At 38.5% G+C, this 24608-nt stretch overlaps 1 protein-coding gene across 1 annotated transcript in view; it reads right to left on the bottom strand.

Moving 5' to 3' along the window:
* Positions 1 to 23552, bottom strand: part of LMNTD1 (lamin tail domain containing 1) — a 52252-nt gene extending 28700 nt beyond the window's left edge. The window contains exons 1-3 of the mRNA XM_052640612.1: positions 23473 to 23552; positions 15984 to 16219; positions 11948 to 12140 (exon numbers count right to left, since the gene is read on the bottom strand). Coding sequence (XP_052496572.1) covers positions 11948 to 12140; positions 15984 to 16219; positions 23473 to 23534 — 491 coding nt within the window. The 5' untranslated portion in view covers positions 23535 to 23552. The remainder of the gene's footprint in view (positions 1 to 11947; positions 12141 to 15983; positions 16220 to 23472) is intronic.
* Positions 23553 to 24608: the final 1056 nt, after the last annotated feature.

Below are 24608 nucleotides of genomic sequence, written 5' to 3'. Positions count from 1 at the left end.
AAATGAAATAATCCAATTTAAAAAGTGAAAAAGACCTGAATAGACATTTTTCCAAAGTAGATGTATGAATGGTTAACAGGTACATGAAAATGTGCTCAACATCACTAATCGTCAGGGAAACACAAATTAAAATCACAAAGAGATAGCACTTCATACCTGTAAGAATGGCTGTTATCAAAGAGACAACAAATAATAAGTGTTGACAAAGATGTAGAGAAAAGGGAACCTTGTGCTCTGTTGGTGGGAATGTAAATTGATGCAAAGATATGAAAGCACTATGGAGGTTCTTCAAAAAATGAAAACTAGAACTACCATATGATCCAGTAATCTCACCTTTAGGTATTTATTTGAAGGAAATAAAATGACCATTTGCTGAGTTATCTGCACCATCATGTTCATTACAGCATTATTCACAAACAGCTAAGTCACAGTAACAAACTAATTATCCATAGACAGATGAATGGATAAAGTGAATATGGTATATGTTTTATAAATGCGGTTGATCACGGACAGTGCAGGAGTTAGGGATGTTGACCCCCCATACAGTGGAAAGTCAGCATATAACTTTACAGTCAAGACTCCGTATCTGTGATTTCACATCCCTAGATTCAACCAACGACAAATCATGTAGTAATGGAGTATTAATTGAAAAAAAACCCACCTATAAGTGAACCCATGCAGTTCAAACGTGTGTTGTTCAAGGGTCAATTGTTCGTATGTGTGTCTCTCTCTGTCTCTCTGTCTCTGTCTCTGTCTCTCTCTCTCTATATATATAGGACTTCCCTAGTGGCTCAGATGGCCAAGCAGGAGACCTGGGTTCAATCCTTGGGTTGTGAGGATGATCCCCTGGAGAAGGGACTGGCTATCCACTCCAGTATTCTGGCCTGGAGAATTCCACGGACAGTCCATGGGGTCGCAAAGAGTCGGATGCGACTGAGTGACTTTCACTTTCACTGTATCTTTATTTAGGGATTCTCTGGTAGCTCAGATGGTAAAGTGTCTGCCTGCAACGTGGAAGACCAGGTTTGATCTCTGGGTCGGGAAGATCCCCTGGAGAAGGAAATGGCAACCCACTCCAGTACTCTTGCCTGGAAAGTTCTATGGATGGAGGAGCCTGGTAGGCTACCATCCATGGGGTCACAAAGAGTCGGACACAACTGAGCAACTTCTCCTTTCTCTCTCTCTCTCTCTCTCTATATATATATATATACACACACACATCTACATATATGGTCAGTTGCTCAGTCGTGTCTGACTCTTTGTGATCCCATGGACTGTAGCTGACCAGCCTCTTCTGTCTATGAGATTTTCCAGGCAAGAATACTGGAATAGGTTGCCATTTCCTCCTCCAGGGGGTTGATCTTCACGACCCAGGGATCAAACCCACATCTCTTGCATATCATGCATTGGCAGGTAGATTCTTTACCACTTGACCCATCTGGGAAATCCATATCTATATCTATAAGGGAGTATTATTCAGCTATAATAAAAAGGACAACCTGCCATTTATAATAACACAGATGGATATTAATCACATTTATGCTTAGTGAAATAAATCAGAGAAGGACAAACACTGTATAATCTCACTTATATGTATAGTTTTAAAAAAGTGAACTCATAGAAACAGAAATTAGACCAGTGTTTGCCAGGGAATAGATGGTAAGGAAAATGGAGGTGATATTGGTTATGGGATCCAAACTTCTGGTTACAAGATGAATAAGTTCTGGGAATCTTATGTATAGCATGGTGACTACAGTTAAAAATATATTGCTATATACTTGAAGACAGTGGATCTTAAAAAAAAATGTTCTCACCAGAAAAAAAAGTAATTGTGTGAGGGATGTGTTAACTAACCTTATTATGATAATTATTTCACAATACATATGGGTATCAAGTCATCATTGTGTAAGTTTACACAATGCTATTTGTCAATCATATCTCAATTAAAAAAACCCCAAAGATAAAAAAATCAAGCTGTACATCTTAAACAATGCATTTTTATGGAAATGAATCTCAAAAAAACTGTTTAAAGAAACTGAAAGAAGAAATCATCATGAGCAGACTCACAATATAAAAAAATATTAAAGGAAGTTCTTTTCAGGTACTAGGATAATTATAATGGATGGGAATATAATTTATAGAGCTCCTCCCTAAAAACTGACAAATAAACAAATAAAAAGAAATAAAAAGCAAAGAAAGCAGTGAAAACACATAAGGGTAAATATATAAGATATTTTTCTTATCATTAAATTTCATTTAATGATTTAATGATTTAAGGATTTACAGCATATGTAGGAATAAAATAGATGACAGCAAAAGCACAATGACTAGGGGGAAGACAAATGAAATTATAGTACCCTAAGATCAAATTGCCAACATGCGCTGCATCATGGAGAAAGCAAGAGAGTTCCAGAAAAACATCGATTTCTGCTTTACTGACTATGCCAAAGCCTTTGACTGTGTGGATCACAATGAACTGGAAAATCCTGAAACAGATGGGAATACCAGACCACCTGACCTGCCTCGTGAGAAACCTGTATGCAGATCAGGAAACAACAGTTAGAACTGGACATGGAACAACAGACTGGTTCTGAATAGGAAAAGGAGGACATCAAGGCTGTATATTGTCACCTTGCTTATTTAACTTCTATGCAGAGTACATCGTGAGAAACACTGGGTTGGAAGAAGCACAAGCTGGAATCAAGATTGCGGGGAGAAATATCAATAACTTCAGATATGCAGATGACACCACCCTTATGGCAGAAAGTGGAGGAACTAAGCCTCTTGACGAAAGTGAAAGGGGAGAGTGAAATAGTTGGCTTAAAGCTCAACATGCATAAAACTAAGATCATGGCATCTGATCCCATCACTTCATGGCAAATAGATGGGAAAACAGTGGAAACAGTGTCAGACTTTATTTTGGGGGGCTCTAAAATCACTGCAGATGGTGACTGCAGCCATGAAATTAAAAGACGCTTACTCCTTGGAAGGAAAGTTATGACCAACCTAGATGGCATATTGAAAAGGAGAGACATTACTTTGCCAACAAAGGTCCATCTAGTCGAGGCTATGGTTTTTCCAGTGGTCATGTATGGATGTGAGAGTTGGACTGTGAAGAAGGCTGAGCGCAAAAGAATTGATGCTTTTGAGCTGTGGTGTTGGAGAAGACTTTTGAGAGTCCCTTGGACTCCAAGGAGATCCAATCAGTCCATTCTAAAGGAGATCAGTCCTGGGTGTTCATTGGGAGGACTGATGCTAAAGCTGAAACTCCAGTATTTTGGCTACCTCATGTGAAGAGTTGACTCATTGGAAAAGACTCTGATGCTGGGAGGGATTATGGGCAGGAGGAGAAGGGGATGACAGAGGATGAGATGGCTGGATGGCATCACTGACTTGATGGACATGAGTTTGAGTGAACTCCGGGAGTTGGTGATGGACAGGGAGGCCTGGCGTGCTGCGATTCATGGGGTGGCAAAGAGTCGGACACGACTGAGCAACTGAACTGAACTGAACTGAACTGAAGACTCTTATACTATTTGAGAAGTGGTAAAAGATAACATGAAAGTATTCTGCAATAGGCTCGCGATGTATCCTATAAACTTGGAAGGAACTTCTACATAACAGTTGTAGAAAATCAGCCAAAAATGGAGACAAAATGGAATTAATAATAATAATTAATTCCAAAGAAGACAGAGAAAAAAGAGAACACAGAACAGTTGCAGCAAATCAAAAATGATAACAAAAAACAAGACATTATCAACCATATTAATAATTACTTTAAACATGAATAGTTTAAAGGCCCAAATTAAAAGACTGGGATTGTCAGAAGGTGAAAAAGCAAGCCTATTACATGCTACCTATAAAATATAACATTAGATATAAAGAGACAAATAGGCTAAAACTAAAAGGATAAAAAAAAAACATGTTAATACCAGTATTGGAATGGCTATATTGATATAGCCATTGATAACAGATTTCTGAGCAAAGAATAATGCCAGGGATAAAGGTTATTTCATAATGATATAGACATCTGTTCATGAAGAGGAAGTAACAATCCTAAATGTTTATGCACCTGAAAACAGAGCTTCAAAATACATGAAGCTAAAATTGAGAGAACTGCAAAGAGAAATCAACAAATCCACAATTACAGTTGGAAATGTTAACACCTTTTTCTCAATAACTGATGGACATAAAAATCAACAACATGAAAAAAAAAGACAAAAAGCACCATCAACCAATTTGACCTGATCAATATTTACGAAACACTTCACTCAACATCAGAATATACATTCTTTGTAAAATGAACGTTTACTGGTAGAAACAATATCTTGCTAAAAAGTAAGTCTCAATACATTTAAAATTGTATGACTTAAGTCATACAAATTCTATTCTTTGACCAGTACGAAACTGAATTAGAGATCAATAACAAAAGATATCTGGGACTTCTCTGGTGATCCAGTGATTAAGAATCCGTCTGCCAATGTAGGGGATCCTTTGATCCCTGGTCTGGGAATAGTCCACATGCCATAGGGCAACTAGGCCGTTGTGCCACAACTGCTAAGCCTGCACTCCAGAGCCGGTGAGCTGCAACAAGAGTAGCCACCACAGTGAGAAGCCTCTGCACCACAACGAAGAGCATCCCCCACTCACCACAACTAGAGAAAGCCTGAGTGCACCAGTGAAGACGGAGCACAGCCAATAATAATAACGATTGATTAATTTTAAAAGGCTATCTGGAAAGTCATTAGAAATGGAAAATCTGTAAAATTATTTGGAAACTAAACAATGCACTTCTAAATACTCAAGGAACAAAGACGACATAGAAATGGAAACTACCAAGTATTTTGATGCCATCAGTAGGCACTGAATCTTGGGCAGACAGGCCCTGGAAGAGGACTCAGTCTCACTGTGCAGAGACAATAAGGAGAGCCTGAAGTGTGGTCTGGATGGAGTGGTGGTGGCCACCGTCAGCACAGTCAGGAGTATGCAGCGCTCTCCTAGTGAGAGTGCCCTGGCTCTGCCTACCCCACACTGCAGCTGAGCACTAGATCTAGGGCAGACAGGTCCTGGAAGAAGATGCCACAGAAGCAGCCCAGATCTCAGCAGCTGAACCACCTCAACTTCAGTAGCCACGATACCCCAAGCCCTAACCCCAGGCAATTCCACATCATAGCTATGCACTAGATCTGGGACAAACAAAACAAAGAAAGGTACATGACCTTGGGGCTGCTTCTGAGCAGAACTGCAGACACCTGCACAGGTGGTTCAAAGGTCCTCTGTGACTGCACAGACCTCATTCGCTGCAGCAATTACCTCCTTTGGGGCAGGGCATATACCTAAGGGCAACAGAGTCCGACACTCAGGGCTTCTGCTCCTTCTGAGGAGTACACCTTGCTTCCGATAGGGTGTACAGCAGCAGCCACGGAGCAGAGCAGCAAGCCCTGCTTCACAACCTGCACAGACTCTAGACACTGTAACACCAACCACACACCTATCACAGGGATAATGACCAGCATACCCTTAGGAACTATACACAGGTGTCCATAGCAAAAGCAGTCATCCCACCAAGAACGCTGGACACAGTCTACACAGGAATGTTCCCACATAAAAACACCTCTTCAAGACTACATTAGATAACTATTTTTCCTGAATTCATAGAGGTAGAGAAAGTTGAGTGAAATGAAAAGGCAGAAAAGTTAATTCTGGTTAAAAGAACAAGGGAAATCTCTGCAAGAATAATGAAACAAGAGTTCACCAGTCTACTAGACTCCCAAGTTCAGAAAAGGTGATAATAAAATGGTGAGCTAAGAAAGATTATTGATAGAAATGCAGATCACAGAAACAAGAAATTAGAAATGATGATGAACTAATCAAAAACAAAGAATTCAATTGCTGAGATAAAAACCAATCTAGAAGCAATGAGTAGTGAATTAGATAACACAGAAGAACAAATAAGTGATCTGAAAAGTAGAATAATGGAAATCAACCAATCAGAACAGCAGACAGAAAACAAAAAATAAATAAATAAATAAATAAAAGAAGAAGAAGAAGAAAAGAAAGCAACAGATCTATTGGATAATATAAAATAAAACATGTGAACCTATGCATAAGAGGGGTTCCAGAGGCAGGAGAGAGAGACAAGGGAATCCGAAAGGTATTTGAAGAAATTTTGGCTGAAAACTTCCCAAACTTAAAGCAAGAAGATCTCCAGGCACAGGAAGCACAGAGAGTCCCAAACAAGGTGAAACCAAACAGACCCACATCAAGACATGTCATAATTAAAATGACAAAAGTTAACAGTAAAGACAGGATTCTAAAAGCAGCAAGAGAAAAACAAAAAGTCAGTTCACAAGGGAACCCCTAAACGGCTATCAGCCGGTTTCTCTGCAGAAAGTTTACAGACTGGAAAGGAGTGGCATGCTATATTGAAAGTCCTGGAAGGAGAAAAACTTAAAATCCAGGATACTCTGCCCAGCAAGATTATCATTTAGATCAGAAAGAGAGACAAAAAATTTCTCAGACAAGCAAAAAGAATTCAGCACTGGTTCAAAATTAGGAAAGGAGTATGCCAAGGCTTTATATTGTCATCTTGCTTATTTAACTTATATGCAGAGTATATCATGCGAAATGCCAGGCTGGATGAACCACAAGCTGGAATCAAGGTTGCTGGGAGAAATATCAATAACCTCAGATATGCAGATGATACCACTCTAACGGCAGAAAGTAAAGGGAAACTAAAGAGTCTCTTAATGAGGGTGAAAGGGGAAAGTGAAAAAGCTGGCTTGAAACCCAACATTCAAAAAAAACTAAGATCATGGCATCTGATCTCATAACTTCATGGCAAATTGATGGGGAAAAAATGGAAATAGTGACAGATTTTATTTTCTTGGACTCCAAATCACTGCAGGCAGTGACTGCTGCCATGAAATTAAAAGACTCTTGCCCCTTGGAAGGAAAGCTATGACATACCTAGACAGCATGTTAAAAAGCAGAGACATCACTTTGCTAACAAAGGTCCATATAGTCAAAGCTATGGTTTTTCCACTAGTCATGTACAAATGTGAGGTTTGAACCATAAAGAAGGCTGAGCTCCAAAGAATTGATGCTTTTGAATTGTGGTGCTGGAGAGGACTCTTGAGAGTCTTGGACTGCAAGAAGATCAAACCAGTCAATTCTAAAGGAAATCAACCCTGAATATTCATTGGAAAGATTGATGCTGAAGCTGATGCCAATACTTTGACCACCTGATGTGAAGCGCCAAATCATTGGAAAAGACCCTGATGCCAGGAAAGATTGAGGGCAGGAGGAAAAGGGGGTGACAGAAGATGAGATGGTTGGATGGCATAATCGACACAATGGACATGCATTTGAACAAACTCTAGGAGATAGTGAAGGTGGTGCAGTCCACAGAGTCACAAAGAATCAGACAAGACTTAGCAACTGAACAACAACAAACCTACCCTAAAACAGATACTGAAAGCTCTTCTCTAAATAGAAAAGAAAGAATAATCTATAGGAAAGGGAAAAAAAATCACCATAGGAAAGGCAAATATATAGAAGGATTGAAAATCACTTAAATAAGATAGTATGTAGATTTTTAAAAATTGAAAAAATTGTAAAAGTGTTTATAACCATAATAAACTGTAAAAGGATAAGCATTAAAATGTAAAATAGGACATTATCATCACAAAATGTCAAAACAACCTACAGACTGGGAGAAAATATTTGCAAACGATGCTACCAACAAGGGATTAATTTCCAAAATATACAAACAATTTATACTGCTTAACAATAACAACAAAAAACCCAATAAAAAAATGGGTGGATGATCTAAATTGATATTTCTCCAAACAAGACATAGAAGGAACATATCTCAACATAATTAAAGCTACCCATAGCCAAATAATACTCAATGGTGAAAAGATAAAAGCCTTCCTGCTAAATTCAGAAACAAGGCAAGGATTCCAACTCTCACTACTTCTATTCAACATAGAATTGGAAGTCCTAGCCATAGCAATCAGAGAAAAAAAAAAAAAAAAAGAAATAAAAGATATCCACATTGGAAAGGAAGAAGGTAAAACTGTCAGTAGTTGCAGATGATGTGATACTCTATATGGAGAGCCCTAAAGTCTTCACACAAAAACTATTAGAACTCATAAATGATTTCAGCAAGGTAGCAGGATGCAAGATTAATAGACAGAAATTTCTTCAATTTTTATACACTAATAATGAAATATTAGATAGAAAAAATTTTTTTAAATCCTCAAAAATGACCCTCAAATCTCATCAAAAAGAATAAAATACCTAGGAGTAAACTTAACCAAGGAGGTGAAAGATTTTTATGCTAAAAACTAGAACACACAGAGGTTAAACATCTGCTTGCAATGCGGGAGACCTGGGTTCTATCCCTGGGTTGGGAAGATCCCCTGGAGAAGGAAATGGCAACCCACTCCAGTATTCTTGCCTGGAGAATCCCATGGACAGAGGAACCTGGTGGGCTACAGTCCACGGGGTCATGAGTCAGACATGACTGAGTGACCTCACTTTCTTTTCACTTTCACTAAACAAAGCAAACTACAGATTTAATGCAATCTCTATCAAATTACCCATGGCATTTTTTTCAGAACTAGAACAAATAATCCTAAAATTTATATGGAACTGCCAAATCAAGAGTAAGAAACCAAAACCAGAATTACCAAAGCAACCCTGAGGAAAAAGAACAAAGTTGGCAGTTTTACTCTTCCAGTCTTGGGCTATACTACAAAGCTATAGTGGGCTTCCCAGAAGGCAGAGTGGTAAAGAATCTGTCTGTCAGTGCAGGAGACGCAGGAGATCTGGGTTTGATCCCTGGGTCTGGAAGATCCGTTGGAGGAGGAAATGGCAACCCACTCCAGTATATTTGCCTAGAGAATCCCATGGCCAGAGGAACCTGGCTGGCTACAGTTCATGGGGCTGCAAAGAGCTGGAACTGAGTGAGCAACTGAGCATGCGTGCACAAAGCTACAGTAATCAAAATAGTGTTGTATTGGCACACAAACAGACATATGGATCAGTGCAACAGGATAGAGAACCGAGAAATAAACCCACACACCTAACATCAATTAATGTATGACACAGGATGTAAGAATATGCAATGGAGAAAATACCATTTCTTAAGTGATGTTTGGAAAGCTGGACAGCTAAAGTTGGGTGTAATCAATGAAATTAGAATATTTCCTCACATCGTGTGCAAAAGTAAACTCAAAATTGTTTGAAGACCTAAATGTATGATATGACACCATATAGCTCCTTCTTGTTGTTCTTCAGTTGCTAAGTAATATCTGACTCTTTGTGAACCCATGGACTGCAGCATGCCAAGCTCCTCTATCCTCTGCTGTCTCTTGGAGTTTGCTCAAATTCATGTCCATTGAGTCAGTGATGCTATCTAACTATCTCATCCTCTGCCACACCTCCTACTCTCAATTTTCCCTAGCATTAGGGTCTTTTCCAATGAGCCAGCTCTTCGCATCAGGTGACCAAAATATTGGAACTGTGGCTTCAGCATCATCTCTCTAATGACTACTCAGGGTAGATTTCCTTTAGGATTGACTGGTTTGATCTCCTTTTGGTCCAAGGGACTCTCAAGAGTCTTCTCCAGCACCAGAATTCAAAAGCATCAGTTCTTCAGGGCTCAGCTTTCTTTATGGTCCAACTCTCACATCTGTACATGGCTACTGGAAAAACCATAGTTTTGATGTCTCTGCAAAGTGATGTCTCTGCTTTTAAATACATTGTCTAGGTTTGTCATAGCTTTCCTCCAAGGAGTAAGCCTTTAATTTTATGGCTGCAGTCACCATCCAGTGATTTTGGAGCCCAAGAAAATAAAATATGTCACTGGTTCCATTTTTTCTTTTCCCTTCTATTTGTCATGAAGTGATGGGACCAGAAGCCATAATCTTTGTTTCTTTAATGTTGAGTTTCAAGCCAGCTTTTTCACTCTCCTCTTTCACCCTCTTCAAGAGGTTCTTTAGTTCCTCTACACTTTCTGCCATTAGAGTGGCATCATCTGTATATATGAGGTTACTGATATTTCCCCTAGAAATCTTGATGCCAGCTTATAATTCATCCAGCCAGCATTTCACACAATGTACTATGCATATAAGTTAAATAAACAGAGTGACAATATACAGTCTTGACATACTCTTTTCCCAATTTGGAACCAGTCTGTCGTTCCATGTCTAGTTCTAAGTGTTACTTCTTGACCTGCATACAGGGTTCTCAAGAGACAGGTAAGGTGGTCTTGTATTCCCATCTCTTTAAGAATTTTCCACAGTTTGTTGAGATCCACATAGTCAAAGGCTTTAGTGTAGTCAATGAAGCAGAAATAGATGTTTTTCTAGAATTCCCTTGCTTTCTCTATGGTCCAATGAATGTTGGCAATTTGATCTTTGGTTCCTCTGCCTTTTCTAAACCCAGCTTGCACATTTCAAAGTTCACATACTGCTGAAGCCTAGCTTGAAGGATTTTGACCATAACCTTACTAGCACATCACTCAGATGGATTTAGAATCTTTTTTCATCTATCTTGAGTTCAAAAAAGGGAGAAAAGTGGATGTATAACTCACTTGTAAAAAAAATTCACTTGTTGAAAAATGTCTTTTCTTCATTGTATATTCTTACTTCCTGTGTCATAATACTAATTGGTAATATGTGTGTGGATTTGTTTCTGAACTTTCTATCCTGTTATATTGATCCTAATGTCTAGTTTTGTGCCAATACCACACCATTTTGTTTACTGTAGCTTTGTGCATGCATGGTCAGTTGCTCAGTAATGTCTGACTGTTTGCAACCCTATGGACCTTAGTCTGTCAAGCTTCTCTGTTCATGGGATTCTCCAAGCAAGAATATTGGAGCGGATTGCCATTTCCTCCTAGAAGAGCACATAAGCAGAACATAATTTAACATAAATTGTAGAAATATTTTCCTAGATCAATCTCCCAAGGCATAAAGAAAAGGAAAATTTAAAAACCGGAACCTAATCAAACTTAAAAGCTCTTGCACAGCAAAGGAAACTATCAACAAAATGAAAAGACATCTATGGAATAGGAGAGAATATTTTCATATGATGCAACCGGCAAGGGGTTAATATCCAAAGTACACAAACAGCTCATACAACTTAATAGAAAAAAATGTATCCAACATAGGTAAAGATCTAAATAGATGTTTCTTCAAGGAAGACACACAGTCACATGAAAAGATGCTTAACACTCCTAATTAATAGAGAAATGCAAATCAGAACCACAATAAGGAATTACCTCATACCTATCAGAATGGCTGTCGTTAAAAAGTCCACAAATAATGTGATGGACACCTGAAACCAGCACAACACTGTAAACCAACGATTCTTCTATAAAAGCTTTTTAAAAAATATGTTTATTACTAAAAATTCACAGTTTAACCTGTTGCTCACGCAACAAGAAAAGCAGGGTGAAGTAAATGCATAAACAAGTCATCTTTTATTTTGATTCTAACATCAACTTTCTTTCTGGCCAATTCTTTTTCCTGTAGATACTAACAACCATAAAAATGGATATTTTGATAAGTGAGTTATAGGTCCACCTTTCTCCCTCTGTCTTGAACTCAAAGCAGATGAAAAAAAGATTCTAAATCCATCTGAATGCTTTGCCAATAATAAAAAGGTTCTTATATAGAGTTTACTTTATTGGTAAGACTTATGTAGTGCTGTTTTCTCTGGCATCTTAGAAGAATTAACATTCCTTGTTTGGTTCCCTAGAAAGTTGCATTTATCCCTTTTAATTGCCCAGAATATTGAATAGTTATATTTTAATGGATTTCTTAGGGTTTGTAGAAGAGACCTTGGATCTAACAACAGATTAGATCTTTATTTCCTACTAATTTATTACTCTTACTCCAATAGAAGACATAAATAGTTCAAATAGAGTATATACCTGGATCTAGATTGGCCCACTTCTTCAAGAATCATAGAGAAGTGCTTCCAACTTTTCTCGTGGAATGAATGCACAAGTTTCCTTGTATCACCAAACAGAGACAGGAAATAATCTTCCCCTTCCCCAATCACAGCTGGCTCACCAGCAAGGACTGGAATAGAGTGTTTCTTTGGAATTTTGATGATGTTGAGTCCTTTCAAAGAAACCAAATATAGAGAAGTATATAAAAGAGTAAAAGGACCCAAAGCTGCTATGTTTATTCCTTGCTTCCATACGAAACAACCTTCTTTATATACTTTACTGTCACAGTCAAACTCAATGAGGATAGTTAGAAACTTTAAACCAAAGTCTGTAAAATAACCAGGAAGTGATTATTTTTAGGGACACTCAGTTCTTAGAGATTATTTCAGTTATCTTAAAACTCTCAATCACCAGCATAATTATAATTTAAGTAAGTTGTAGTAGAAGCAATGTAAGTTTTTGAGTAGATAAAACATTTGAGTCTCTCAAATTTGGATATATACAGTTTATTCTATTTCATAATTAGCTCTTCTCCCCAAATTGCTACACATAAATTAAAGTCTCAAATGAGTTCTTTCCTACCAATGGTGTATGTTTTGCCAGGCAGACTTAAATTTCCTCTAATCAACTGAAATATTGTATTAGGAAGATAAAGGAATACTTAATCAGATTCTAATGTCCTCTTGGAAATTTACTCTTTTAAAATTCTTAGTACTAAGATTCAAACATAAAATGGGTTTCATTATTTTGCATAGAAGGAATCATGCTGGATAAATCTAATTGTGTATCTGCAGAGAGAAACATTACAGAGAGACAACATGATGAAATAGAGCACTGTGTCTTGGATTTAGACACACTTGTATCCCAGCTTTGTTACTTACTGATTTAAATAAAATAATTTAAACCTTCTAATTCTCAGTTTTCTTGAAAATAAAATAAGGATAATACTACCTTGTGTGAGGCAGTGTGAGGATTGCAGATAATATAGATGCGTGTCTAGCATTTAGCAGGTACTCAATAAATGATAGAGATTGTTGTAGCACAGGTACTTTGGCTGACATGACCCTGGGTCCAAAATCATCGAAGGATTAAGACAGTCTAGGGTGTGGAGAAGGAAATGGCAGCCCACTCCATTGTTCTTGCCTGGAGAATCCCAGGGATGGGGGAGCCTGGTGGGCTGCTGTCTATGAGGTCACACAGAATCGAACATGACTGAAGTGACTTAGCAGCAGCAGCAGAGTGTGCTTTATCTTCTTGTGTCTTTAACAAAACCAAAGCAAGGCGAGATATGAAAAAAAATAAAAACACATACTTCCTAAAGAGGATTCCTTAGGGGATTTTGTTTAGAAGAAATACTTGGAATTAAATTAATTCATTCCTATTCAAGTGAGTATTTGCTAAATTTTTAAATTCCTTTGAAGACAGAGACTATTTAGCATTGTTAACAGCTCATCTTGAGGGATGAAAATCTTTGTACTCTGAAAGGGAAGAAGACACATGGATCTTGGGTTCCAATTATCATCTCATCTAGAAATGAAATGGACCAAATGCAAAACAAGTCTTGGAGAACTCAGATACCCATCTTCAGAGTCAGGATCTACAGTAACTGAAGGAAAAGACTCTATCCCAGCACCACTCTCATCTTGCAAGGGGAAACCAATATATTTATTTTTCCCTTCATACTAAGAGCTGCTGCAGTTCAACCCAAATAGAGAACATACACAATGATACAGTGCCAAAGGATGAGAAATATTACCTCCTTAGATATAAAATGTGTATTTTTACTTCTAAGCATAGAGATACTGGTCATTGCTCAAGGTCAGTGTGAACTTAGGAGGCTGCTTTGAAAAATGTACCTTAGGCATACAAACACTGAAGCACAGGGAATACAGCAATAATGGCAGAAGGTCAAAATCTTGTATGACACTGTGTCAAAATCTTAAGAAGATATCACGAACAAAGTGAAATATAGAGGTTGTAGATGTGCATAGAATGGTAAGGGGAAATGAAGACATCAAGTAGTCATGGGTGTATTTGTGCTAACAATTTTGAAATTTGTTAGTTGAAGTAATGCAAACCTCAAATTTAGCCTATTCTATGAGAAGGTACAGATACGTTCAGATTCACAACTTTACTGAGCACATTTATTATGCGCTAGGTGATTTTCACAAATATCTCATTTAATACTTAGAATAGCCCTCGAAGTTGATATTTTAACCTGCATTTTGTGGTTATGGAAAATGAGACTCAGAGTTACCAAGTATCTAAACTAATGTCTCACGTAAAGATTAAAGCAAATTCTCATTCGAGTGGGAATGAACTAATTTAATTCCAAATGTTTCATGTTGTAGGTTTGAACCAAGGATTTCAGTTTCCAAAGACAGTAGTCTTTTCATTAAATGCTGAAAACTCAAAGTTCCTCAAACGCAGTGAGGAACATACACCTCATAGTGTGAACACTGCTGAGTGCATTGCGGCAACTGTCAAAACATTACTGTCATTTTCCTTGTTTCCAAATGATTGTTTCTCCCTTTCTCTCCACCATTTTATTATGCACTTTGTATTTCTTCGTTCTCTTAGCTGTCTTTCCTTCTGTAAGCCATAGTTCTATAGCACAATATGGACAATATTGTTCATCTTTCTGGTGGCATTCAAAGGAAAGGCAGTTAATGCCATACTACAAAACTTTCAGTTATCCAGCAATTCTAGAATCTAATTGGTCAACCCATGAACCATTATGACAACATAAGACACTTTAATCATAGAGACGATGTGTTTGGCCACATATATTTATGTGACCTGAATATGACTTCCAGTGCTAGAATCAATGGTGAATATAGTTAAATTATTCTGCATATGGCATTAAGAAATTAGTATACTGGAGACATTCTGGAAAATTCTTAAAAAGATGGGAATACCAGACCACCTGACCTACCTCTTGAGAAATCTGTATGCAGGTCAAGAAGGAACAGTTAGAACTGGACATGGAACAACAGACTGATTCCACATAGGAAAAAGAGTACATCAAGGCTATATATTGTCACCCTGCTTCTTTAACTTATATGCAGAGTACATCATGAGAAACACTGGGCTGGAGGACACACAAGCTGAAATCAAGATTGCTGGGAGAAATATCAAGAACCTCAGATATGCAGATGACACCACCCTTATGGCAGAAAGTGAGGAGGAACTAAAAAGCCTCTTGATAAAAGTGAAAGATAAGAGTGAAAAAGTTGGCTTAAAGCCCAACATTCAGAAAACTAAGATCATGGCATCTGGTCCCATCACTTCATGGCAAATAGTTGGAGAAAGAGTGGAAACAGTAACAGATTTGATTTTGGGGGGCTCCATAATCACTGCAGATGGTGACTGCAGCCATGAAATTAAAAGATGCTTATTCATTGGAAGAAAAGCTATGACCAACCTAGACAACATATTAAAAAGCAGAGACATTACTTTGCCAACAAATGTCCATCTAGTCAAAGCTAAGGTTTTTCCAGTAGTAGTATGGATGTGAGAGTTGGACTATAAAGAAAGCTGAGTGCCAAAGAATTGATGCTTTTGAACTTTGGTGTTGGAGAAGACTCTTGAAAGTCCCTTGGACAGCAAGGAGATCCAACCAGTCCATCCTAAAGGTGATCAGTCCTGGGTGTTCTTTGGAAGGACTGATGCTGAAGCTGAAACTCCAATCCTTTGGCCACCTGATGCAAAGAACTGACTCATTAAAAAGACTCTGATGCTGGAAAGATTGAAGGCAGGAGGAGAAGGGGACGACAGAGGATGAGATGGCTGGATGGCCTCACTGACTTGATGGACATGAGTTTGAGTAAGCTCTGGGAGTTGGTGATGGACAGGGAGGCCTGGCATGCTGCAGTCCATCAGGTCTCAAAGAGTCAGACATGACTGATCTACTGAACTGAAGACAAATAATAAAACGTCATTCTGACTTCGAGGCATATAATGACTCAAACTATAGGCTTTAAAAACACTCTTAAAAAGTTTGCGTTTTGCTTACCCAAGCTGTTTTCTGATTTGGAATGGGTCCCTAGAGCAGGTTGAAGAGGCTTTGGTCCAATTGTCGATATAGTTGCTCCACTAACTTGAGGGCTAGACAGACAGTAACTGAGAGGGATTTCATCAGAGAAAGACCGTGAACACGGCAGTGTCGTGCTATCTGAATCTGTCGACGATGGAAAGAAATGCACTAAAGATGGCAGTTTCTTTGGGAAGTCGTCCCGTGAGTCTTCTGTCCTGCGTACAAAAATGAGTATAACAAAGTGAGATGGTCAAAATGATAGACTATGAACACAAGAAGCATTCACTGTTACTATTACTCCAGTTTTTGCTTTTCAAAGGTATTATGCATCTAAAGAAGATTATCTTATATTTTTAATTTTAACAATCTGAATAAAACACTTCAGTATCAAGTCAAGCTTTTCTTTTTTCTATTTAAAAATCAATAAACTCCTATTTCAGATAGCTTTACAAAAGTGTAAAACCTGAAAGAAGAAAATAAAAATTATTACAATCCCACCAACTAAAATTTTTACCATTTCCTTCCAGGCTTCTTATTTTTATTAAGAATGTTTAAATTGAAATACAATTGATTTCCAATATTATATTAGTTTCAGATGTACAATGTACTGATTCAATATCTTTTCCTTCCAGGACTTTTCACTCAAAATTGAGACTCTATAAACCATTTATATCCCACTTCTCAGTTCAGTTAAGTCGCTCAGTCCTGTCCGACTCTTTGCCACCCCAGGGACTGCAGAATGCCAGGCTTCCCTATCACCAACTCCTAGAGCTTACTCAAACTCATGTCCATCAAGTCATTGAGGCCATCCAAGTATCTTATCTTCTGTGGTCCTCTTCTCCTCCTGACTACAATCTTTCCCAGCATCAGGGTCTTTTCCAGTGAGACAGTTCTTCCCATCAGGTGGCCAATATTGGAGCTTCTGCTTCAGCATCAGTCTTTCCAATGAATATTCAGGACTGATTTCCTTCAGAATGCACTGGTTGGATCTCCTTGCAGTCCAAGGGACTCTCAAGAGTCTTCTCCAACACCACAGTTCAAAAGCATCAATTCTTCTGCACTCAGCTTTCTTTATAGTCCAACTGTCACATCCATACATGACCATTGGAAAAACCATAGCCTTGACTAGACGGACCTTTGTTGGTAAAGTAATGTCTCTGCTTTTTCATATGCTGTCTAGGTTGGTCATAGCTTTTCTTCCATGGAGTAAGCATCTTTTAATTTCATGGCTGTAGTCACCATCTGCAGTGATTTTGGAGCCCCCTCAAAATCAATCTGTCACTGTTTCCACTGTTTCCCCATCTATTTGCCATGAAGTGATGGGAACAGATGCCTTGATCTTAGGTTTTTGAACGTTGAGTTTTAAGCCAACTTTTTCACTCTCCTCTTTCACTTTCATCAAGAGGCTCTTTAGTTCCTCTTTGCTTTCTGCTATAAGGGTGGTGTCATGTGCATATCTGAGGTTTTGATATTTCTCCTGGCAACCTTGTTTCCAACTTGATTCCAGAAGCTCCAATATTGGCCAACTGATGGGAAGAACTGACTCACTGGAAAAGACCCTGATGCTGGGAAAGATTGTAGTCAGGAGGACTTTATCCAGCCCAGCATTTTGCATGATATACTCTGCATATAAGTTAAATAAGCAAGATGACAATATAGAGCCTTGACATACTCCTTTCCAAATGTGGAACCAGTCCGTTGTTCCATGTCTGGTTCTAACTGTTGCTTCTTGACCTGCATACAGATTTCTCAGCAGACAGGCAAGGTGGTATGGTAGTCCCATCTCTTGAAGAATTTTCAGTTTGTGTGATCCACACAGTCAAAGGCTTTGGCATAGCCAATAAAGCAGAAGTAGATGTTTTTCTGGAACTCTCTTGCTTTTTTGATGATCTAATGGATGTTGGCAATTTGATCTCTGGTTCTTCTGTCTTTTCTAAATCTAGCTTGTACATCTGGAATTTCTCAGTTCACATACTGTTGAAGCCTTGTTTGGAGACATTTGAGCATTACTTTCCTAGCGTGTGAGATGAGTGCAATTGTGTGGTAGTTTGAGCATTCTTTGGCATTGCTTTTCTTTGGGATTGGAATGAAAACAGATCTTTTCCAGTCCTGTGGCCACTGCTGCATTTTCCAAATTTGCTTGCATATTGAGTGCAGCACTTTAACAGCATCATCTTTTAGAACTAGAAACAGCTCAGCTGAAATTCCGTTACCTCCACTAGCTTTGGTTGTAGTGATGTTTTCTAAGAGCCACATGACTTTGGACTCCAGGATGTCTGGCTCTAGGTGAGTGATCACACCACAGTGGTTATCTGGGTCATGAAGATCTTTCTTGTATAGTTCTTCTGTGTATTCCTACCACCGCTTCTTAATCTCTTCTGTTTCTGTTAGGTCCACACCATTTCTGTCCTTTATTGTGCCCAACTTGCATGAAATGTTCTTTGATATCTCTAATTTTCTTGAAAATATCTCCAGTCTTTCCCATTCTATTGTTTTTCTCTGTTCCTTTGCATTGATCACTGAGGAAGGCTTTCTTTTTCTTTTTTTAATGCTCTTTGTGTCTTGTTTTATTTTTTTTAATTTAAATTTATTTATTTTAATTGAAGGCTTTCTTATCTCTCCTTGCTATTCTTTGGAACTCTGCATTCAGATGAGTATATCTTTCCTTTTCACCTTTGCCTTTCGCTTCTCTTCTTTTCTCAGCTATTTGTAAGACCTCCTCATACTACCATTTTGCCCTTTTGCATTTTTTTTTCTTGGGGATGGTCTTGATCACTGCCTCCTGTACAATGTCATAAACCTCATACATAGTTCTTCAGGCACTCTATCAGATCTAATCCTTGTACCTGTTTCTCACTTCCACTGTATAATTGTAAGGGATTTGATTTAGGTCATACCTGAATGGTCTAGTGGCTTTCCCTACTTTCTTCAATTTAATCCTGAATTTGGCAATAAAGGGTTCATGATCTGAGCCACAGTCAACTCCCAGTCTTTTATTTTTGCTGACTGTAGAGAGCTTCTCCATCTTCAGCTACAAAGAATATAATCAAATTTTGGTATTAACCATCTGGTGATGTCCATGTGTAGAGTTGTCTCTTGTGTTGTTGGAAGAGGGTGTTTGCTTTGCCAGTGCATTCTCTTGGCAAAACTGTTAGCCTTTGCCCTGCTTATTTTGTACTCCAATGCCAAACTTGCCTATTTTCCAGGTATCTCTTGACTTTCTACTTTTTCATTCTAGTCCCCTTTGATGAAAAGGACATATTTTTTTGGTGTTAGTTCTAGTAGGTCTTGTAGGTCATCACAGAACTGTTCAGCTTCAGCTTCTTTGGCACTAGTGGTTGGGGCATAGACTTGGATTACTGCGAAATGGAATGGTTTGCCTTGGAAATGAACAGAGATCATTCTGCCATTTTTGTAACTGCACCCGAGTACTGGATTTTGGACTCTTTTGTTGACTATGAGGGCTACTCCATTACTTCTAAGGGATTCTTGCCCACAGTAGTAGATATAATGGTCATCTGAATTAAATTCACCCATCCCACTTTCATCATGTATTATATCTCCCCTTTCCATTAACATGAAAAAACATGATTATCACTTCTGTTTAATATATCATTGTTTACTATACCTTTTCCCTTTAATTTCTCTTGTTGTTTAATTGTCTTGCATTTATAAAGAATCTACAGTTAATGTATGCTTTCAAATACATGCTACAAATTAATAACTACAAATACAGCTCACATGTGTACGTGTGTGTGTATTTGTGTATGTGTGTGTGTGGATGCTGAAGGGAATAGCACAAAAGAGAGAAGAAAGACTTACTCTTCAGGCATTATTTTTGTAAGTAAATCTTACTATGAATAAAGAGATTTTTTTATAAATATAAAAGTATAGTATGCATTGATTTAAACAAAGTCCCTAAACCACAATACAGATATTTTATGAGTAAAACAATATTTTCATGGAGTAGCTCATGAAAAGGCTTATGACAACTGCGTTTTATGACTCACATTGAGGCTCTTCTCAGTAACCTCAAAGCAATCCATGTGCCTGTGACCGTGTGTGTTTTTAATGCAAGGTCCTGGAGTCCCATCCTTTAGCTCTGAAAAACCAGATTCATGGCCAGCCTAAGCCCCGCCTTCCTGGGGGCCACACGTCTATAAGTTATGAACTAAGTGTTTTGCCTCTACACACCATCTCTATTTTGATCTCATTTTCCAGAGTTCCCATAATGTTATTTGAGCCAGTACTGTTTTGTTTTTGTTTTTCCAAATCTTTATGTAAGGGAACAAAGGCCTGAAACTTCCTAATCTGCCATCTTTCTGGTATTACTCTCAATCTTTTTGTTTACCAAGAGGTAGTCACAGTTGTTTTATTCTATAATTGGTAAGTTCCTTCATCAGAAATGTTATATATCTGGATAGCTTTCTACTCAAAATCAGACTTCTCTGAGTGTCCCTCTCACATGGCACAGATGTCTCAAGCAACTTTAAAAAAGAATTAAATGGCATTGGCAGCTGCATTCTTACTCTGCATGCTAAGTTGCTTTAGTCATGTCCGACTCTGTGCGACCCTGTGGACTGTAGCCTGCAAGGCTCCTCTGTCCACCAGATTGTCTATGCAAGAATACTGGAGTGGGTTGCCATGCCCTCCTCCAGGGGATCTTCCCAACCCAGGGATCGAACCCGTGTCTCTTGTGTCTCCTGCGTTGGCAGGTGGGTTCTTTACCACAGTGACCCCTGGAAAGCCTGCATTATTACTGTGCAGTACTTAAAAAGCTTCAGCACATGCCATTCCACTGGCTTCCCAGACACTCAGCTTTCGTCAAAGAAGCTCTAACCCATGAAGACACCCTCTTGAGTATGACAGGGGTGGTAATGAAAATGAGACTACAGAGGTCTATTGTCAAGTCACAAGCATTTCATCTCTGTCTAAAATGAGACATCATATGACATAATTTTTCCCTGACACTGTCTAGAACAAGCAGGAAAAGGACCTTTCTCTTTTAAAGTTCCTTACATCTGGGTTTCATTACAGACAACTGACTATATCTTTTCAGCATGTTCATTTTATAAGCTCTGATTTTCTTTTCTTCCTTTGGTAAAACAATTGCATTTCCAAATAAATTTAATTCCATGAAAGATTCCCAATGAGCTTTTGCAAATGTTGTGATCAAAGAAATCTGGTCTAGGGCCACAGGGGGGTTCTTATTTTTGTAGCTGAACAAGAAGTTTCTAATGGCAGCGTGCACTGTTGGAAAAGCTAAAACATTTCAGGAAGAGATGAGCATGGGGCAGCCCACTGTTTGAAACCTGCCCTCACAGACCTATTAGACTCCTTTTGGAAGATGAGAGACTTTCTTCCTGGTGCTTGGTTAGGTTTCCCTTCCCCATGTGGAATTTTCCAAGCTCTTACTTGGTATTTTGCTTCCTCTGTAACTAGTTAACATGAAGGAAGAGGTAGTTATAAATATTCAATTTGAGCATTTCAATGTTATTTCAATGCGGCATTGGTCATATTGACAAGAGTTATTAATATTTCTCAGATGACCTCTAAGAACAAATATTTTAAAAATGGACTTGAACTGATCAGTAAACACAAGACATCTAAGTCCAAAGTAACATTGGCTTTAAAAATTGTGTATATTCAGTATTAAAGATCATTTAACAAGACCACCTGACCTGCCTCTTGAGAAACCTATATGCAGGTCAGGAAACAACAGTTAGAACTGGACATGGAACAACAGACTGGTTCCAAATAAGAAAAGGAGTACGTCAAGGCTGTATATTGTCACCCTGCTTATTTAACTTGTATGCAGAGTACATCATGAGAAATGCTGGGCTGGAAGAAGCATAAGCTAGAATCAAGATTGCTGGGAGAAATATCAAGAACCTCAGATATGCAGATGACATCACCCTTATGGCAGATAGTGAAGAGGAACTCAAAAGCCTCTTGATGAAAGTGAAAGAGGAGAGTGAAAAAGTTGGCTTAAAGCTCAACATTCAGAAAACTAAGATCATGGCCTCTGGTCCCTTCGCTTCATGGGAAATAGACGAGGAAACAGTGGAATCAATGTCAGACTTATTTTGGGGGGCTCCAAAATCACTGCAGATGGTGACTGCAGCCATGAAATTAAAAGACGCTTACTCCTTGGAAGAAAAGTTATGAACAACCTAGATAGCATATTGAAAAGCAGAGACTTACTTTGCCAACAAAGGTCCATTTAGTCAAGGCTATGGTTTTTCCAGTGGTCATGTATGGATGCGAGAGTTGGACTGTGAAGAAAGCTGAGCGCCAAAGAATTAATGCTTTTGAACTGTGGTGTTAGAGAAGACTCTTGAGAGTCCCTTGGACTGCAAGGAGATCCAACCAGTCCATTCTAAAGGAGATCAGCCCTGGGTGTTCTTTGGAAGGAATGATGCTAAAGCTGAAACTCCAATACTTTGGCCACCACATGCGAAGAGTTGACTCATTGGGAAAGACTGATGCTGGGAGGGATTGGGGGCAGGAGGAAAAGGGGGCAACAGAGGATGAGATGGCTGGATGGCATCACCGACTCGATGCACATGAGTTTGGGTGAACTCCAGGAGCTGGTGATGGACAGGGAGGCCTGGCGTGCTGTGATTCATGGGGTCACAAAGAGTCAGACATGACTGAGCGACTGAACTGAACTGAAACATTTTTAATTGGAGGATAATTGCTTTACAATATTATGTTAGTTTCTGCCATACATCATCATGAATCAGCCATAGATATACATATGTCCCCTCCCTCCCAGCTCTCTAGGTTGTCACAGAGCACCAGGTTTGAGCTCCCAGTGTCATACAGCAAATTCCCACTGGCTATCTGTTTTACATATGGTAATCTACGTGTTTCCATGTTACTCTTTCAATTCGTCCCTCCCTCTTCCTCCCCCACTGTGTCCACAAGCCTGGTCTCTATGTCTGTGTCTCCGCTGCCACCCTGCAAATAGATTCATCAGTATCATCTTTCTAGGTTCCATATATATGCATTAACATATGGCTGTTTTTCTTAAAGATCATTTTTTAACAAAACGTTGGAAAACAAATGCTGATGCTGTCGTTGATAAAATGATTTACATTAGTAGTAAAAAACAGAGAGTTGTAATTTTAACATCCTCCTAGACATTTCCTAAACCAAAATTCTCCAGCAGTTCTCTGTTAGTAAAGTAGTTTTAAAGAAACTGTTTGCCAATTACTTTAACATGTTTAGATATGAGTTTTGGAAACTCTACCAGGTCTGATATGATGGAGATCTGTCTAGGTGAATTTTTTTATTACTCAGGGACTAAACATTATAATACAGTGGTTGAGGAAACTGTAGTATGTTATCATTAATTTTCAGGGATTTGTAGACTCGATTCTAGTTCTATTGTATAAGCTGTTTTGAAATAAAAAGGTCAAATGCTCCATCCTCATCTTCTGAAACTCATTTGTGACTTTCTTACTGTGCTCGAGTCTCCATCTTATCTTCTGTCTCATGGACTCCACTCTGCAGCACCACCGACATTTCCTGAATAGTTTCTGAGTCTCTTGCACTGGCTGGAAAACAAGAATCTTTTCTTTTCTGGAAAAATAAATTATGGCATTAGACAATGAAGAGAACTGAGATTCAAGGCAGATTTTCTTTTTCAAGTGACCTCACTTGTTAATCTAACTACCTTAAAGCACTCTCCAGACATCATGATTTCTTCACCAAGCTGATGCCAGGATTCTAATGTGAATGTGTAAGTACCGACATAGCCAATACTGATACTGGCTAAGAATGTTAAACAAATCAAGATGAAGGTGTGCAGCACTCACTGGAGGCAGCTCAAGAGACAGGGCGGTAACCCAGCAAAGCTACCTTTATGATCACAACTTTCACATCTGGCCGATCCTGCCTGTTAGAACACTATGAGGTAGCGTCTCCATAGTTACAAAGTTCCAGCCTCTGAACAATTGCTGTGTTAATACTGTACCTGCTTTGCAGTTTGCACACATCAAATAACGTAAATCGCTTTTAAGAGAGCCATTTCTCCTACCAGGCAAATTTTGTCATCAAAATGTTTGTTATCCTATTTTGAATTTCTGAGGGTTAAAGCTAGTATGCAAATCTGGGGGGAGTTACTCACTGTTCTGGGGGTGGGGGCGTTGGTTCATTTGTTTTGACAAATGCTTTTTGAAGACATGGCAACAACTAGGCAGAACAAACAGAAAATGTGTATATTTTGAGGCAAAAAGAAACCTATTGGTGGAAATGAAACCAAAGCCAGGAGTTCTAAATTCTTCTGCTAGTTATTCCAGCAATATGATTTAGAAGAGATCACTCAGTTAAGATTCTACCTTGAGTAAAAGATCCACATTTAGTGTGTCATAATAATAATGGCATGGGGATACAATTAACACACATGAAAGTACATAATTGTGCATAGTAATAAGATATATCAATGATGATTACTGGATGAGTAAGTTCATTCAATAGATATTTAAACAAGCATTTACTATTACCAGGAACCATCAAGATACTACGAACAAACAATTCCTGCCTCAAGGAATAATGATAAAATATCTCCTAATTTAGATTAGAAAATGGCTTCCAACT

The sequence above is a fragment of the Budorcas taxicolor genome, chromosome 5, assembly GCF_023091745.1.
Source record: "Budorcas taxicolor isolate Tak-1 chromosome 5, Takin1.1, whole genome shotgun sequence".
NCBI classification, from domain to species: Eukaryota; Metazoa; Chordata; class Mammalia; order Artiodactyla; family Bovidae; genus Budorcas; species Budorcas taxicolor.
Note: the sequence above shows the minus strand (reverse complement) of the source record. Positions and strands in the feature narration are given on the sequence as shown.